Source organism: Candoia aspera, chromosome 1 (assembly GCF_035149785.1).
Source record: "Candoia aspera isolate rCanAsp1 chromosome 1, rCanAsp1.hap2, whole genome shotgun sequence".
Lineage (NCBI taxonomy): Eukaryota > Metazoa > Chordata > Lepidosauria > Squamata > Boidae > Candoia > Candoia aspera.
This window is the reverse complement of record NC_086153.1, coordinates 109,035,407-109,054,869: the sequence shown is the minus strand read 5'-3', so window position 1 is coordinate 109,054,869 and position 19,463 is coordinate 109,035,407. Positions and strand designations below refer to the sequence as shown.

At 36.8% G+C, this 19,463-nt stretch overlaps 1 protein-coding gene across 2 annotated transcripts in view; it reads left to right on the top strand.

The window, feature by feature from the left end:
* GRIK2 (glutamate ionotropic receptor kainate type subunit 2) overlaps positions 1-19,463 on the top strand; it is a 527,196-nt gene that overhangs the window by 226,562 nt on the left and 281,171 nt on the right. For both annotated transcript variants that reach the window (XM_063311694.1, XM_063311703.1), the window contains exons 4-5: positions 12,094-12,275; positions 18,856-18,909. In XM_063311694.1, the coding sequence (XP_063167764.1) occupies positions 12,094-12,275; positions 18,856-18,909 (236 nt within the window). The remainder of the gene's footprint in view (positions 1-12,093; positions 12,276-18,855; positions 18,910-19,463) is intronic.

Here is a 19,463-nt window from a genome sequence, read left to right as displayed (position 1 = left end):
CTACAGTAATAGGAATATAGCGAAAAAGGGTAATGCTTCCTTTTCTAGAGATGAGGTTGGCTAAAAGCAATTTATGTTGGAGTGAGCCTAAATATAAATGTGAACAGTACTTTCAAAAGATTGTAAGTATGACAGTTTCATGTCATAAAGGACTTTAAACATTACTTCTCCTGAATGACTGGGATGTTTGACAGAAGGAACTGTAAAGTATGCTACCAGTAAATAATACTTTTCAATCCATTTTTGGAAAGTGTGAGAATATTGATTCTGGGTGGCAGTGTGTTATTATTTAGCTGCTCAGTAGAGAATATTTTAAGTAACCTAAGCAGTAACTTGAAGGGCAAACACAATTAGTAATTATGTGCAAAAGCTAATTACTGCATGGTGCCCTTCCTTTAATGAAAACTGATTGTTTTATTAGTTGAGTATTATTGAATTTTATTTGTTTCTCAGTGTTAAAAAACAGAGAAAATTTATATTTTAATTATTGTTCTGATGGTTTTAAGGGCTCTCCATTAATAATCTCTCAAGTCTGTGAACATTAATTTGACTTATGCTTAAATATTCTGCTCTTTTAATCCCTATAACTCATTTAACGATAGTGGAGACTTTCAAGGCAGAGAAAACCTAACCTACAAATAAAGTCCAAGTAATCCATGAACTTGAATATAATTAAGGTTCCTTGTCTAAATGAAGTGATGAGGTTTTTTTTTAAAAGTATCTCATAATAAAAGTGTATTTGCTTGGGTCTGGATGATAAAGTACAATATATCCTTTTTATTTTTTTAAAAAAGTACAAGCCATTAAAAAAACCTATATCTACATCTAAATATCTACAGTATTTTTCCAGTGTGTATCAAAAGTTGGGCCACATAGGCAATTTATTACATAAATTACGTTAAATGTTCAAATTGGTTGTCATATTTTTCTAAACACTTCTTTACTCATGTGATGCACGACCTTTGAACATTCCTGAGTATGGTAACGTTTTTCTGAGGAACTACTGTAATTAATAAAAGAGTGCAATTACATATGGGGGCCTTTTTGGTATACCGTATATTAAAAAAAATGACAATGGAATCAGGGATAATTTGGCAGGGTTGAGTGCTCCTGGCTATCTAGAACTTGCTGAATTACTACTCTCAGCATCTGTGATGGGACTTGGAGCTGAGGGAGGAGAGAGAGCATTCCAGGCAGGTAAGTGTTCTCACAGCTTGCACAGCTTGGAGAGTGCGCGGGGGGGGGGGGCTGAGGAAGGAAGTTAGACTAGCCCCGCCCTAGATTCCCAAGGGCATTTTTCCCTTTCGCTCAGTTAAGAAACCTTTAGTCTGGCAAGATTCTGTAGATGGCATGACCAATAAAGTAACTAGAGTTGCAGCTACGACTCAGCATGGTTTTCTTTGCCAGTTCCCCTGACAGCATCTTACCATTTGCCATGTTGGCTGAGTTGTGCTTCAGTGACTATAATATGATCCCCAGCTAAATATCTATGTTTACAAGGAGACTTTGCATTCTTGGATAGAACTATGATCCAGTGGAAGATATTTTATATTATTATTTTATAATTTATATTTTATTTTTTACGAATATATATGACTGCCCATCTCCCAGAAGAAACTCTGGACAGTAAACAGAATAAAGACACAGTACACTAAAAAGACCATTTAAAACAAGAAACATCATTGAGGCCCTGACCATCAGTCACCCCATGCCAGCTCTACCAACAGTCTGGCCCTACTGCCTGGGGAAAAAGCCAGGTCTTCATCACTTTCCTGAAGGCCAACAGGATTGGGGCTATCTGTGTCTCTAGGGGGAGGCTGTTCCACAAGGCAGGTACCATGACAGAGAGGGCACCCTTGTGAGGCCCCAGCAGGCAAAATTGTTTCACGGAGGGAGCCTGGAACATGCCCACCCAGCCAAATCTACTAGATCCCAGTGGCAGTCAGGGATTACAGTCTAGTTCTCCCTGCCTTGTACAAACTCTGTTTTCAGCACCACAAGAGGCTGCCAAAGGAGAAATTAATGAGTTATTTGCTTCAAGAACATGAGTTGGTAGAATTCATACAAGGCAAGGAATGATAGTAATAGTAATAGTAATAGTAATAATAATAATAATAATAATAATAATACAGTCATAGCTATTCACTCATGGGAAATGTCAATAATTTGGTATTCTGCAGGAGTAGCTGACTGGGCAGATGGACCTTGATAACCTTGACTGGCAAGCCAGAAAATTGATAACTATGAATGATGTCCAGACCTTTATAGGATAGATTATATTTTCCAAAGAAGAGTGGTGGGTGAGGACTTTTACAGGTTAAAAAAAAAGTAGAGGAAGAAAAATAAGAGCTTAATGATTATATCAAAAGAAGTAAAAAAAATATTGAAATAATCTCAGAAAGAACAGCTATTTTGAAGAAATGGCATCTAAACTTGACTATAAAAAAATAACAGGTTGAAATGAGATTAGAAAATTGGAAAACCAAAACATCCCATGGATGTTTTTGAAAAATACTGAAAGGAAATCAGACAACATCAGAAGAAGGCAGTGGCTTAAGAATGGTACATTAAAAAGGGAAATGGAAGGAATGCTTTTTTTCTGGCCAAGAACAAGCGCTACACACAAATGTCATCAAAGCAAAAGGAGAAAAGATTAGTTTGGATAGTAAATGCCAATTATGCTGAGATAAGAATGAAACAGTTGATCATATTATAACTGGGTGTGGCAAAATTACAGAGACTGATTATAAAAAAAAGGTATGAACAAGTTAGAAGGGTATTACACTGGCAGTTATGTAAAAACATGGATTCACTGTCAATACGAATTACTGGAAACTTGAAATTATAGATACATTCATTGAAAATGACAGCATATATATATATATATATATATATATATATATATATATATATATATATATATATATATGATTTTAAATTTGAGACTGATACATGAAACATAACACACCAGACATTATTGTCATTGTGGAGAACCATATTTGTTTTAATGATGTAGCCTTATTGAAGAAAAGGAATAGAAAACGTTGCAACATACTAATATTTGCAAATAGAGATTGGAAAAATTTGGAAGAAGTTGACACTGGTACCAATTGTTATTGGAACACTAGGTACAATGCTACACAGACTTAAAAAGAATTTGGACTGCTTCAATATGGAACAACTTAAAACAGCGCAACTATAAATAAAGGCAGTTTGGGGATATCTCATACTAGATGCTATCTTTACAATCTCTAAGCCCTTGGGTAGGGCTCAAATCATAAAGAAGAAAAATGACCAACGTTGGCTGTGACATATAATTAGTGGAGTTGGAGAACATAAATAATACAACACAACAATTTGACCATTGAATTTTCTGAATTAAATTTAAGGTTTTAAATGTTGTTAACAAGAGTCCCCTGAGAATTGTACACAATCTGCCATCCACACAGTTGAATGGGGGAAGAGAGTCTATTTTTTGCCCTTATATACAATGGACAACTTGAACAAGGGTGATCATCAGAACTGAAAGGAAGCCTCCCACTGATAAGCCAATGAGAAGATTCATGAAAATCTTGGAGGAAACATTCTCAAAATAGGTTATTATAAGGATAGATGTGTATGTTACCACTGCAGGAACTCTCATTTTGAAGAGTCTTAAGGCATTTCCTCCTGCTGTTGGAGGAAAATTCTGAGAGTGCCTTGGACTGCACGAAGATCAAACCAGTCCATCCTCCAGGAAATAAAGCCAGACTGCTCACTTGAGGGAATGATATTAAAGGCCAAACTGAAATACTTTGGCCACATAATGAGAAGACAGGACACCCTGGAGAAGATGCTGATGCTGGGGAGAGTGGAAGGCAAAAGGAAGAGGGGCCGACCATGGGCAAGATGGATGGATGATATTCTAGAGGTGACGGACTTGTCCCTGGGGGAGCTGGGGGTGTTGACGACTGACAGGAAGCTCTGGCGTGGGCTGGTTCATGAAGTCACGAAGAGTCGGAAGCAACTGAACAAATAAACAACAACAAGGCATCTGCTTGAAAGGCAGAGTCAGATGAAATCATTTTCTCCTTATGACATCTTGTTAATTTTCTCTGCTTTGGACTGAGCCACTAGAATTACTATAGCTGGAAGAGGTTGGACAGCAAATCAATACATAGGCTTCCTTAGCCTGTGCCATCTTCCAATGCTGCATCATGCAGGTTGAGGCAATGAGAAGCCATCATAGATCTGGGATGCCACGTTGGTGAAGGTTGTCCTAACCTAAATGGACAAACTGAATGGATTAGATAGGATGTTGTGCATCAACACATTGAGAAGCACAGTACTGGTTTCACATATAATACCAAGCAATAATGAGTTTGTGTGGCTGTGGTTTAGCACAGTGTCTGAAAACAATGCATGCTAAGTTAAGTATGCCGAATACATTCAACCCAGTCATTTAAGGCTGTAAATTGTGGTTTAAGGTTTGTAAATTGTGGTTTAATGTCAAGGTTTCATACTTCTCCCCACTCTGCATTCCAGGCAGACATAAGGTTAGGTAAGTAGATTTATTGCAGGGAATTCAGAAGTGTACATAAAGTTGAGCTTCTTCTTTCATTTTCAGTCAATACCTGTATACCTGCTTGTTTCCTGGTCTTCAAGGTTTTTATCATCTGTTCGTTGTTTACAAAATGGTTTTCTGTGGAGGGAGAATCTCAGATTCTTGCCTCACCAGTTTCAGTCCTTATAGTGGCTTAGCATGTTGTGTGGATTCTATTATTTATAGATTGTTCAGTAAATTGCTTAGGGCAGGTTATGAACTCAGTCAGTATGAGTCCTTGCAGGATGGCTCCAAAGAAAATGAAAAACTGCAGAGCATATTCACAAATTCTACAATAGAAATAAATTTAAAAATATATTGCAGCTTAATTTAACACAGTCTAAATCACAGTCGCTGGTTTTTATGAAGTGTTTAAATAAGGCTTGCTATGCAATTTGCTATAATCATAGCTTAACATATGATTTTGCTGAAGTGGATTATTTCATTGGCTTCCTCACAGTTTTTCACATAAAAGCTAGACATTGAGGCAGTAAAAGATTTTATTTTTTAATGGTCACAACAGCAGGTCCGTTTTCCTCCTCCTTCCTCCATACATGTACAAAGCAATTTTTCACATGGACATCAACCATTCTGAAAATCATTGTTTCCCCTCTATCAGCTTCTATCTCTGAAAATGTTCTCATTGGGATTCAGCTCCACTTTGTGCTGCATAGTGATAAATCCTCATCCTACACATTTGGCAGTTTAGGGAACAGTTTTCACAACATGCATTCAGCTAACAACTCTCATATATTTTACTGTCAAGGGCATTTTGCTGTAGCATCTCTTCAAAACACATCCTCATTGAGGTTATGCATAAAATAATGGGAGTTTAGATCAATCTTTAGTAATTGGTGCTATGCGCTCATCCAGTGACTTATGCTCCAACACAGCTTTTGTAATGTTACAGAGGATGAACTCTGAAATGTTGAAAGAAAAGTTGGGGGGGGAGGTCTGATTTTAAGAACCTCATGGCAATGCATAGTGATTTTAACATTTCCAACCACCAGAAGCTCATCTGCTGAAGGCCTTCTCTTTTATCTCAAGTTCTAATACTAGAAATGAACTTCCAAGGAGGAGAAACTATTTGGGTCAGCATCTGTGAACTGACAAGCCAAGCAGGCTTAATATTCAATTCTGCACCTCACTTTTGCTATTAAAATTAATAATGAGAGCTAGTTTGGTATAGTGGTGAAGGTGCTGGCCTAGAAACCAGGAGTTCTAGACCTGCCTTAGGCCCAAAGCAGCTGGATGATTTTGGGCCAGTCACTCTCTCTCAGCCCAACCCATCTCATAGGGGTGTGGTTATGGGGAAAAGAGGAGGCAGGAGTATTATGTATGTTTTCTGCCTTCAGTTGAGCAATTAAAAAAAAAAGATGGGATAAAAATCTAATAATAATTTTTAAAAAACGGCTCTTTCTTCACCACTTTCTATGTGGGCAATTATGTATTAAACACATAGAACCACTATAATCATATCCAGAATTGTTTTACAGTTACCTCACCATGATTTATTCTGCTTTGTTCTAATTATCCAGTGTCTTTCAAAGTTGTATTTCATTTTCCATTGCCCACAAGCATTTTCTTTTATTTTTTGTGCTCTTCCTGGTGCAATTATCCCCTGATTGAGTATCTGATGAATTTATCTTATTATTGTGTATAGTTAGCACAGCATGCTTAAACACAACATTCCTTTTCTGTTTACAGCTTGTTCTTTTTGGGGACTATGAGTCTCCTAATAGCCCAATATTTATTTATCTATTTATTTTTAAAATATTTGTACTTCTGGAGAAAAAAATGGTGCTCCCAACCAATTAATAATATTAGAAAATGGAAATTCAGGCAGATAAAAGGTGCCTTGTCAGACAGTTTTTAAAGTACAGGATCCTAACACAATTTTTAGCTCTACTTGACTGAATTAATGAATTTTGAAATGGCTGCTAGCTGGAGTAAGAAAGGACTTTTTCAGTTTTGATATTCCAATTATGAAACATCTTTCCAGAGAAAAGCTGGACTTTAAGGTACAATGTGATTACTTGTCTTTTTCTCCAATACTGCATGTCTCAATTTTAACCTCTGTTTTTCTCATTTGCATAATTATGTTGAATTTGATTGTAGTTCTTATTTAAATTTTGTTTGTTTATTGTAGGTTTTCTCAGATGAACTGACATAGGTGATGCTCAAATATAAACTAAGCAATAAATAACCATTCATACCTACATACTACTATAACCTTTCATACCTACATAATGACTACAATTCCCATTCTTTCTGTGAGCCTGAGGAATGGGCAGCAACCATAATGACATTCTGGTCATCTGCTCATTTTCTATTAGGGTGGCAAATAGATGGAGGATTTTATAGATTCTTAAATGGGGCATATTTTCTTGGAAACAAGAACAAGTCAGCTGGGTTGAAAAGTTGGTGTGAATACTCTGGGCAAATTATAAGATGTGAATAGTTTGGTTTTTTTTAATCTTTGATTCCCTTCTTGATTATAAAGTTCAGGATGTTATTGACTCATGATGAAACTTTCTGTAGAATATTTCTAGGACCATTGTCTTAAGCTATAATGTTGTTTACTTTTGTCAGTGCAACGTATGAACCCCTTCACTCATTGCTTAGCATTATGCATGAACCATGCTGCTATGACTTATTCAGCAACCCATACTACCAAAAAAAAAAAAAAAAGGTTTAGTGCATAATATGAAACCTGCTTTTGATCCCCTGTAGAGAGAACATTTCATTCTCATCATTTCTTAGTGCAGTCTCCTTTTTAAATTCTTATTAGATTGCTACGTTTGCTCATGAGTGCAAGCTCTAGTCCTGTACTTTAGCCTTCAGTACCAATAATATAAATATTTATTTTGTCAGGATATATTTTGTTAAGCAGTGGAGTGTCTGCTTTGCATGAAGAAGGTGCCAGGTTCAATCCCAAATATTTCCAAGGCTAGAATAGTTTCGTATCTGAAATCATGCAGAACAGCATCACTCACACTGTACAACACTGAGCAAGTTGGACCAATGGAATAATATAGCAGAATGCAGCCTCCTTAATTCCTATATGCTGTACTGTTTGTTCCTCTCTTCTTATCTGTTGTTCCTCTTTCTCTGTCTTCTAACTTTTAACTCATTCTCAAAGGTAGGATTCCAGTGCTCCATGGCAGGCAGAGTGCTATTAAAAGTTTTCCAAGAGGCTCTTTAGGAAACCCTATTGAGTTTTCATAAATGAAGATGGTTAAATAGAATTCCGTGAGACATCCTCAAGGCTTCATTGATAACCCATTCACATACTCAACACTTGTGAACAGTTAATGCATCACCTTCTGTTGATGGGGTATAAGTATTCATTTCTGTGAATGAATTTGTAGCATACAGTTAATAATCAATTAGTGATAAATTGATTTGTTATTCTTTTCTTCTTCTTCCTCTTCACTCTTCTATGTATTGCAGCATTAAAGATGTTAGCAGAAAAACTAGCAGACATAATAAAAGAGCAGGAAGTAACCTAGCATCAAAACATGGTAATTTATAATCCTGCTTGCCTATCTTGTATATTGGAACAGGATTATGCTTACTACTTTGTTCCTATCTTGTTCTATATGATATACTGTTCGATTAATTTAATATTCACAGTATTAAGGTCTAGTATACACTGCTTCTGTTCAGAGTATCCTACCTGCTTCCAAAACATATAGAACCACGAGATGATTGCAGAGAATCACATGTAGTATCTAAAAGACACTTCTAAGTTGCAAATGGAGACATTTTGTTTTGTTGTTTGGTGTGCTGGTGGAAGGGAAGACTGATGGGAAAGGGAAGAGACCAATCTGTTTTGAAACAGCTGCTAGCTGGAGGTATCCCACTAGCTCAACTGAAATTGGAAGCCCGCTCTCATCCATGATAATCAGATGTTCTGTCTGTTGGCTCATGCTGGCTGTCGCAAAATGGAGTCTACTGGTGTCATCTTTCTGAATTATTTGGAATAGCCTTTTTACAAGTCCTGTTCAGGCATTAGAGAAACTGGGCTTTAGTATACTTATCTGCTAGACTGAAAGCTTTTCATAGATAACTGCTTGTTGAATTCCACATAAGCTGGGATTCGTGGCTCACTGAAAAGCTGTGCACATTCAGTTTTCTTCCTCCAGGGATTCACTTTGAATTCACAAATGTCTGCAGGAAAAAGGAATCATATGAGCCGTACTGGCAGATTGGGTTTAATTGGATTGCCCACTGGATGAATCTTCTGGTCCCTATACTACCTGAAGAGAGCTATAGTCAGGAAGGAAGTCGGCCAAGCATTTGCTAGGCCTACAGGAATTGCATTATGACCCAGCCAGAGATATTTGTTGATTTTAAAGAAATGACATGAATGAAGGGCTAATAAATACTGTGGGGCAAAAAGCCTTTTGCTGGAAACTAAACTGGGCAAGTCTACCTTACTATAAACATGCTAAACATGTTGTGACCAGTTTTTCTGTAGTCCAGTGTTAATAGTTTTCTTAGCATTTTTCTGGTCTCATTTATCAAGAAACCTGTGCTATAAAATTCCTACCAGCCTTCTCATTTTTGTAAAGTAAAGAGGTAAGAATAGTTCACAATGCTTACGACAGAAGTTTACTTATTTTCCTAAATGGTAAAAAAAAAAAAAAGGTCTTGGATATCTTTATGGTTTTTCAGGGGTGTTTTTTTATATTCCTACAAATTATAAGTCACACAGAGCTGCTTTTTGCAAATTGGGTGACTGTCTAATAAATACATATTTAAAATTTAAGAGGTCTATGGTTGATGAAAGTATTTAACAAACATCACCAAAGCTATAGAGTATGTAGGAAATACATTTCTCATTTTTAAAGAAAGTAGTTTTCATCCAGTTCTTACTCCTCTGTCTGAATCCCCAGAATTAATTCTAAGTATCCATCTACACAGAGTTGTACAATTGTGCTAAGCTCAGGGTCATATCTGGCCTCTGAGAGATGTATTTAAAAAAAAAAGACAAAACCTAAATCTGATATAAGGTAATTCATATTTAATAAAAATCAAATACAGTATTATACAATTATCCTTCAGTCATATAATCATAATTTCTAATTTACATCATTTTAAAAATTACACTTTGGCACCAAATTTGGAGATTGTTGGAGAGCTTGCAACCAAGGTTTTGAGAGGAGTATATTCAGCACTGGGATCTTAGGGGTCCTGATTTCTACTCATTTATAGTATTGTTCAGTGGAGGTAACCTTTTTGGCAATGGGAGTTTTGGGAGAATGCATTGAGCACCTCTGCGTTGGGCTTTGATAATTAATAAAATGATTGCCATGGTGAACATGATCAGTCAAAACCCACCCATGTATGAGAAGCATTGATGTGGTTGTCCCCCACCAACCTATCCAGCTCTCCCAGCCTGCCTTCTATGACCCCAGTTTGCCTTCGTCCCCCCACCCCCGTGAGTTCATTTTGAAATAAAATATTTGGTTGTAGCCTCACACCATTTTTATTTTAAAAGATGCTTCTGGAGGACTATATTGGACTGAGATACATTCTTGGGAACGAGAATGATGTTGGAAGCTGATACTTCACTGTACTACATGTAACTTCCTACTTATTTAAATTTTAAATTAAAAAAAGAATCTAACATAATAAGGACAAGGAATTTGGTGTGTATCAAGGGAAACTTTCACCCAGTTAATAATACATCAAATAACACTGAGTGGATGCATGCCCATAATTTAAAATATCAATCAATCTTGGATTTATACTGCAAGGCATTATATACTCCAGATGGGAATAAGTTTCAGAAAGCTGAATTTGCTTTTGACTGTGAACATGAAATTACAGACTTAACCCTTAGCTATCTATCCATTTGGATTAAAATATGTGATACATAGTCATCCATCAAAATGTTGTGGTATATTTGTAGAGTTTAGCAGTGTGATATGGTAAAAGGTATTTTTTGAGAAAAGGAAATGCCCTGTAGGAAAAACATTTTGACAGACTATGTCTTACGTATAATAAGGTATCAAAAGATAAATATATTTTCATTTTTAGTCACTTGAAGTGGTTTCAATAAAACTTTGAGATAATTAGCTGTTTTGCTTGAGTGAAATGTCACTAAATAATATATCCATGACCACTGAGTGTGTTGGGGCTACCCATTTTCCTTAATATAAGTAGAAAGGATAGTATCTTTGAAAGGAAGTTCGACCTAAAAAGCAGCTTTTCCTAAGATTTAAATTTGTAGTTCCTCACCTTTTCATTCTCAATAAAATGGTGTTACTAATCTGACTCCTCATGGGTGAAATCTATCTATGTGGTTGCTAGGAGTCGAAAACAACTTGATGGCACATAATCAGTCACTAATCAAACATCACAAACTTGAGCCATTAAATTATAGGATGATGATGATGATGATGGTGATGATGATGATGATGATGATAGAATTGTTTTAGCTTTTCCTTTTAAGGAGAAATAAGTCATCAAGAAAGCCAGTGTTATTACAGTTTAGATTTGTATTAGTATTATATTGCTGATATTTCATAAGTTTAGTTTTAGTTAGAGCTGATCACTCATGTTGCTGCTGTATATTACCACAAAGAATTTTGTGGCAAGTAAAGTTTCTTGTGACTGCTATAAAAGAAGTAAAGAGTTGCTATTTTTATCAGCCTCAGAAGCAGGGATGAATGCACCTGTCAGTTCTGTTTTATTTTTTTCACATTCTCATGTTTTTCCAATCTTAAATTCTGTTCGCCCTATTACCATATTAAAATGACTGTTATTCCCTAACACTGCATTTTTGTATATATTTATTGGGGGGGGGGGTTGGGTTGGCCTGTTAGGCCTATAAGTACAAACAAATGTTATTCTATCCCAACATGCAAGTGCCTTATCTTCTTCTGGGTTGTAAATGTAGAATCTTTTCCCTGATGCAGTCAGTCCCCATGGTAAAATCTATAATAGGGCAGCTTTAGTTTCTGTCACGCAGAACTTAATAACTGAATTACTGCAATGAATGAAGCAACCCTAATTATGTGATTAAGGACGCTAAATATCTTCAGTACACTAATGCAGATGATCTGAGGATATTCCATGCAGAGTCTAATGAAGGAAACCTACATGCAAGACTTTTAAAATAGTGTGATTACAAACTATTAGTGAAACATATTGGTCTAAGTGAATTAGTGTACTGCTACATATTATTGCCATAATTCTCAGATACAGAAGATTTGTCTCATGGGGTAAACTGGGCTCCTTATTGTCTATCAATATTAGCAAAGAAGGAGAGGAAGACCCTTTGGCAAGGAGGTGCTCAGATACCATTATCAAATGTTGGTTTATGTACATACTGTACATAGTAGTGAATATATGAAATGGAAACAGATTTTAGAAGTACAGCAGTGATGATAAGCTAGCAGCTCTTGTGTTGGTTTATAATTGTTTTGATAGCTTACCTTTATTCTTTCAGTAATGTATCTTCTGATACGCTTTGTCTTATCTTATTTCTCTGAAAAAAGGTCTCATTCGATTGCAAGAGCTTATTAAGGCTCCATCAAGGTACAATTTGCGTCTAAAAATTCGCCAGTTACCAGCTGACACAAAGGATGCCAAGCCCTTGCTCAAGGAGATGAAAAGAGGCAAAGAATTCCATGTCATCTTTGACTGCAGTCATGAGATGGCAGCAGCCATTTTAAAACAGGTAAGCATCCCTTTTTCCTTTCCCCTGCTGTTTCTAAGAGACAATATGGTTCTTGAAGTCAGTGTGGTTGGCCTTAACACAGACATTGAGCCATGAGTTTCATGTACATGAAAGCATGGTTCAGTCACTCTTAATGAACTTGGGAGAACTGACGAATGTAGAGGAGAGGATCATGCACAAGGACTCCATCCTCTAAATTCTCCCATCAGGCCTATCTCTTGTTCTCCAGTTTTTTGGAGGAAGTGTGAAGTTAGCTGAACCAATAAATAATATGACCCAGAGTCACCGACTGGAGAAGGAGCTGAACTTAAGGTCAATCAAATGTGAATTTCAGCTCTGCCTTAGATCTCCCATCTGAAGGGGAGGAGATGAGGGAAAGCAAGAGGAGAATTCAGGCAGAACATCAGGGCATTAGGGGTGATAAGCGAGGGCATGACCTTATTTTCAACAAATTTTTAGAGAACAATTGAAGAAGGCTCTTGGTACAAGCAGGCCAATAGAGAATACAGGACACTCATTCCTGCCTGTTCAGGAATGAGTGTTCTGTATTCTCTGTTGGCCTGCTTGTATCAAGAGCCTTCTATTGACCTGCTTGTATCAAGAGCCCTGATTTTCCACCCTTAATATGCAAAGAAAATAGATTATGTGCTGCCATAAATATTCTAAAAAGCTGGTTGATTTACTTCAAGGTACAAGTCTGCCCTTTCCCTTCACATTATTAACGTGCTGTGATTATTTAATTTTACATATTATCTCAAGTACTGTCATTCAATTTCTTCTATGCTGGGGTGCATGATTTATTTTGCATCCCATAAGGAACCTCCACTGGTCCTACTCTGCAATGACCTCCTCACCTCTGTGATCCCATGCCATCACAGCTCTTCAGCAATTGAATTGATTTACTTCAACCTTATCTGTAGCACAAGAGGAACTGCTCTAAAGTTGGATTTCATCAAGAAATGTTGGAACTCTGTGAAACTTGGTGGCAGGCAGTTTCTTCCATTGGAGGGATCTCTTGTCTTATCCTTCCTGTGTTCCTGAACTTCATCTGCCTTAGCAGATCCTGTAAGGAAAATGCTAGCTTGAAAGGTTTTAATATTTTCTTCATAATAAAGTGACTAGGAATAGAATTAGTAAACCTCTGTCAGTTTCCCCTCTTTTTTTCAGCAAGAAATGAACCATACATGCAATTCACCATGGTACTTATAATTCCTTCTCTTGTTTAGGGTGGGAATAAGTTTTTTGTTGTTGTTGTTATTCTAGGATTTCTGGCAGCTCAGAGCAAGGCAATGAGTTTCATTCCTGGTTTTCTGCATTTCAAATCCCCAGAAGTGAAGAGAACACAAACTACTTTCAGTCTGGTTCTGAGGGACTGGAAAGTGAAAACAGTGATGATGTGGAAGTGTCCATACTGTCATCTGCTCAGATGTGTTTTGATGTACATAAAACATTGCATATTAGCTCCAGTTTTCAATGAAAATGCAGTAGTCTCTCAAAATATTATTATGATAATGTGGATATGAGAGAGAAATATTTCAAAGGAAGAGAAACTGCTATGACCATATTACTAAAGCCCAATTAAAAAAAAGAACTGATGAGTAATAATTAGCTCAAGTAATGAACCCATCCTTTGGTTCATTTAGTATTTTATTTTTCACTTTATAAACTGCCTGGTGTCTTGGAAGCTGGGTGAGTAGATATATTTATACAAACAAATAATAACAATTCCTAAGTCCCATATACAGAAGTGCTGCCAGGTTATTTAACCTATTCAAGGCTGCATTCTCGATGAGCTTGGATCCAACTTGAAAAGAGTGAAGAGAAGATAGATGGGGATCTTCTCATAAATCTGTGAAAGAATAGTAATACATGCAGACTGGCTCTCAACTCTTCATTGCCTCTCTGCTTCCATTTCCTCTATAAATTAGGTTGCTAAAATGAAGAAAGCATAGAAGGATAATCAGGAATGTATTTTTCCCATATTAAAAAAAAGATATTAAAAACAAAGTCTTGGTTGGAGTCAGTTGCTTAGAAATATATATCTGGCCTGATCCTGTATTTTGCACATAAGTCCATTTGTAAAACTAGTAAAAAAATAAAATAGATTCTGAAAGACTATAACCCCAAATATAAGGTAATAAAACAAGCTCTGTTTGTATAACTGAAACATGGTTTATTGAATTAACCTGATTACCGGGGTTCACATAATACACTGAACCATAAATTAAGGGGCTTACTACTATAATACTAATTAAAATGGAGTTATAGTTTAGTAGAAGATGAGCTCTGATGAGCAAATGACATCAAGATTGGAAGCTTGCAATTATAAGACACTTATTGTAGTTTTTCCCTTTTGTTTCTGTGGATTGGAATTTCCATTTTAAAGGTAAAGTTGCAAACCATCCCTTCTTTGCATTTTAAGTTCTGCTTTAGGGTTCAGACAAGAAGAGACCAACTCATCTTTCTCCCAGGTCCCATTGTGCCACAGTAGTTGACTGCCATGATTGGGTAAAGGAGCCACAATGCTGGCATGCCAACCATGATGAGCACAGAAACATAGGGTTTTGCCAGACTTTTTAGTTTTGTAAAGAGGCGAAGCAACATGTATGTACAGATGAGCCTGAGGGGATGGGTCAGCACCCTGAGTTTCTGCTTAGCAAATGAGCATTGATTGGCCAGCAGCTGAGAGACCAAATTGCTGTTGGGCTGTTGATCCCTATGAGCCCCATGGAATTTTAAGATATGTTTGGGTCATAGAGTTCTAGTACTGGAAGATCCAAGATGGATTGGGGATGTGTTTTAAACTGAAATTCAGAGGGGTGCAAAGTGGAAAGGCGGTTGTTTGCAAGTGCCCAGAACTTGCAGCACACAGTGAGTCTCAAAATTACAAACCATATTTTAGTCTGATGTGTTGTACAAATCCAGCCACTGTTGAAAGGAGGGCTATGGAAACTCATCTTTAAATAAGCAGGATAGGTCATGAGCTGGATAGATCATGATTCAGCCAGCCAAAGTCTTAGAGATTTCCACATGCAATCATGGTGCCATATTCTACAGCACTTCTCTGCAAGCTTGCAAAATGAACATTATCTCAGGTTGGTTTTGATAACGCACTTGTGCAGCAGCTAAACTTGCGTGTGCTTTGGTACAGATTTCTAATTTTTGAAACCAGTGAGGCAGACAACATTTACGTTGCTGAGAGCCACAGTCCAACTGCCTGAGCATGATTATGGAGGTCCCCCTTGTGTTCAAAATACCAGCTTTGCTTCTAACCCTTTTCTGGGTGAGACAAAAGCTTTCTTTCATGGCAGGAAAATGGGGCTTATGATAGGAGTCTTCACATAAGCAATGTTCCTTGTGAGGATGAAAACTTTTTTTACTCACCAAGAAAAAGTTAGAACTAAGTTTTATGGTCTAAACATAAATCTGAAATTGCTGACTCCAGACAATTTTTCACCTGCATTAAAACATTTGGGTCCAAAATGTTTACTAGAGTGATGCTAGCTTTTAAAAAAAAAACACTGACAACATCCAAGCAACCAGAACAATAAGTCCATCAGCCAAGCTGCATTATTTATAATGTACAATGTGCTGTAAGTGAACAGCAAATGTAGCTTTTGATAGTTCCCATGTCAGCAAAAACAAATAGGTGCTCTATAAGGATTAGAACAGAGTGGTACCTTTGTTTTATAGCCCTTTCCCTTGTACATATAAAAGGTTTTTCTTTGCTGAATTATCTCTCTCTCTCTCTTTTTTTTTGATAAGCAGGGAGTTCCAAGCTACTTATGAACGAAAGAAGCAAACAAAAAATATACAAAAATAATAAAGCAGCCCTGAAAATAAGTATTTGTTCCTTCTTGTGAAATGAATAATTTTCCCCTTTTGTAACTGTCAGCACCAGTGTCTGAAGAGATACCAATAGTCAGTCAGTCAGTCAGTCAGTCAGTCAGTCAGTCAGTCAGTCATATATATATCAATAAGCAGGATAGATCATGAGCCAGCCAGCCAGAGTCTTAGAGATTTCTACATGCAGTCACGGTGCCGTATTCTATAGCATATACTGTATATAGCATATATATATATATATATATATATATATATATATATATATATAATTATATATCATCTTCAAAATTTTGAGGGGACATGTGAGTGGGGGAGGGGTGGTCAGGTTGTGCCTTAGAATCCTGAGTATTTCTTAGATCAGTGTTTCTCAACCATGGCAACTTTAAGCTGTGTGGAGTTCAACTCACAGAATTCCCCAGCCAGCATGCTAAGGATATAGCTATGATGTAGCTAAGGAGAGGCATGACATTCCTTGGAGCTCTTGAAGTGACTTAACTGGTGACCTAACTGGTCTCAGGTTGCTTCTGCACATGCTGTAGGCCTCTGAAGTAAAAAGCAAGAAGAATTCCAGTCTTGGAGCCTAGCCATGGCTCTTTTCAGACGTGTAAGGCACAGTTCACATCTCCAATCTTCCCTGGCTACTTTGTAATTGTCTTGATGCTGAAAACTATAGAATTCCTAGAATGTGCCTAGATGGTTCCCAGTCCTATTTCCCACATCTTTGGTTACCAATATAGAGGAATCAAACACTTGACTGCTGTTTTAACCTTGGTGACTCAAAAACAGAGCCTGGTGCTACTACTTTATATTTGTAATAGTGAATATCATCAACTTTAGAGTTGGAAAAATGTGGAATAGAATCCTTATTTTTTTGTATATTAGAATAGCCTTCTTCTATCTAGTTTACTCCACCTGTGCTGAAATCCCACATTTAATAATTCACTAATTCGATACTGCATTTAGAATATCATCTGTCTCCAGAGAGTTCAGAGTGGTGTACGTGGGGGTTTCTGCTTATTTTTTATCTCAAAATAACAACCCTTAAGATAGTTTAAAGACAAACATAGAAAAAATATAGAAAGCAGAATTAATTAAAAGGAAAAAGATAAAGGAAGAGTGCAGTAAATAAGAAAAGAGAGAAAAAAAGAAATATTTAAAGAAGTGGCTTCCGATCTTCCTTAAAGCAGTTACAAGCATACTTATTGTCTTTCCTCCCCCATCAAGGTTACATCACATAATTCACTTCTTTCCATATTCAACCCTTTTCAATCAGCAAATCCAGAACTCATCAAGTCATTTTTATCCATTTCCAGCAAAAAGTCCATGAAGGGTTTCCAGTCTTTTCAAAATGTACTTACTGTTTTGTAAATTTAACTGCTCCATTCTTCTGTTTTAATTTTTGTAGCTCAAATTCTTAATAAGCTTCTTGCCTTCAATTAATTTTAAACTCTTATAGTTATTTCTTTACTTTTCTCTTTAATTATATTCCGGATCAAAGTGGCACTCACTAGATCACTAGGCGGTCTAGTTGCTCTGCAGTTTAGAAGATCTCTTTAGCTGCAGAATATTTATATCCAAATGTGCTTTAGAAAGTGGGGTTTGGGTCAAACCCAGTGTCCTTAATGCACGAGGCTGTTCTCAGCATGAGAATGAGAAATTGTTGTTTCTTCCTCGGTTCCTGGCGCTCTACCCGCGGTTCGTCCACAGGTTCTCTCTCTATCCTATGGGCTTCCCTGTGAGGAGCAGCCTTCTGGAGCACATGTGGATGATCTCTTGGCTTCTCCTTTATCGGAAGAACCTCTGCAGGTCCAGGCTCATTGCCCAGTTGTCTCCACTTCAGTGTCATCTCCGATCATTGGGGGTGTGACAGCTTGCCATTTTCCCCACCTGGAAGATCTCAGTGGTCCATTTTGAACCCATTTGCACCCCTAACTGGCTGCTAGTTTAGGCAGATTTTTGTTTGGTTTAAAGTATTTCTTTGGGGTTATTTAATCAATTTAATGTAATGAGAACATTGCGAAGGACAGTAGAATGCTTATTTATTAACTAAGAAGGTGATTAAGAAAATTCTAAAATGGGAAGCTGAAATTGATGTGCTCTTCAGGAGGTTGGACAAATAACATTTATTCAGTGGTTGGTATTTCTTGAATTGTATCACTTGCATTAGATTTTAGACATTGCTCACATTAGACATTAATGTAAAGAAATGTTGATTCAGAGCTCAGATCTGGTGCTTTTCTTACTTTTTATGGAGTGGGGTTTAGATTTAATTGCCAGCACTTATTTTTTAGCTTCTTTGACTCAATTGATTTTTTTAATTTATTTTTCTTCAGCAGGTGTTTATTTTATAATGAAGATCCATAGAATAAATGCAATTAATGCAACCATCTTCCATTAGATTTTTGGTTGGCAACCACAATAATAATACCTTCTTTCATATTTGCAACCCTAAACAGCTTAATAACAATCTTTCTATCTACAGTTTTGTTTCATTAATTCTTTTAATAGCCAGTTATCTGCTCTAACTGCTCAAGAATGATTTGCTTGGCCTAGTTTTAGTATAATTCTAGCCCTACACTTTTATATACATCTTCCTCTTATACACATGGGAGCTTTCCATTATTCATATAGGTGTGGTTAAAAGCAACATTAAGAATAACTGTAGAAATAATAAAGCATTGTTATCTAACTTTTTAAAAAGCTAATGTTGTGTGTGCTGAATTTCTCTTTTTAGGCTTTAGCAATGGGAATGATGACAGAATACTATCATTACATCTTTACTACACTGGTAAGTAGCTTAGAAGAATGTGCATTCTAAAACATTCTTCATTAGATTATTTGACAAAGTAAAAGCAGTTTTGTAGGTTCATAAGGGAAAAAGGTATTGAATGTTTCCTTTATTTGGAATTTGATTGCTATGGCAGCCCCTGTGATCATTGACACACTGCATGTTACTCACAGTTTTTTAATGGGTGCACATACAAATAAGAGCTGGTATAAATGTTGGTGATGTTGCCTAGTTGGATAATTAAATGTCTGCACACAAACAACCAAGTCCAGGGAGCACCAAGAACTCCTCAGAGATGACAGGTAATATTCCTTGTCTAGAGAATCTCTGAGGAGGCACAAAGAATCATACTTCATCTTGGCTTTCCAAACCCTTGGGGACACCAATGGGCACATAGTAGTTCCTGTTTGGTGACTTGAGCTGTCTTTTGATGCTCTAGACTACACATGGCACCCAAGAGAGATGATGTTCCCTCTTTGCAGTCATGGGGGTAGTAGCATGTATGCAGGTAGAGTTTGCCCTTCACCAGCAGCAGGGGTCAGGGCATCTTTAAA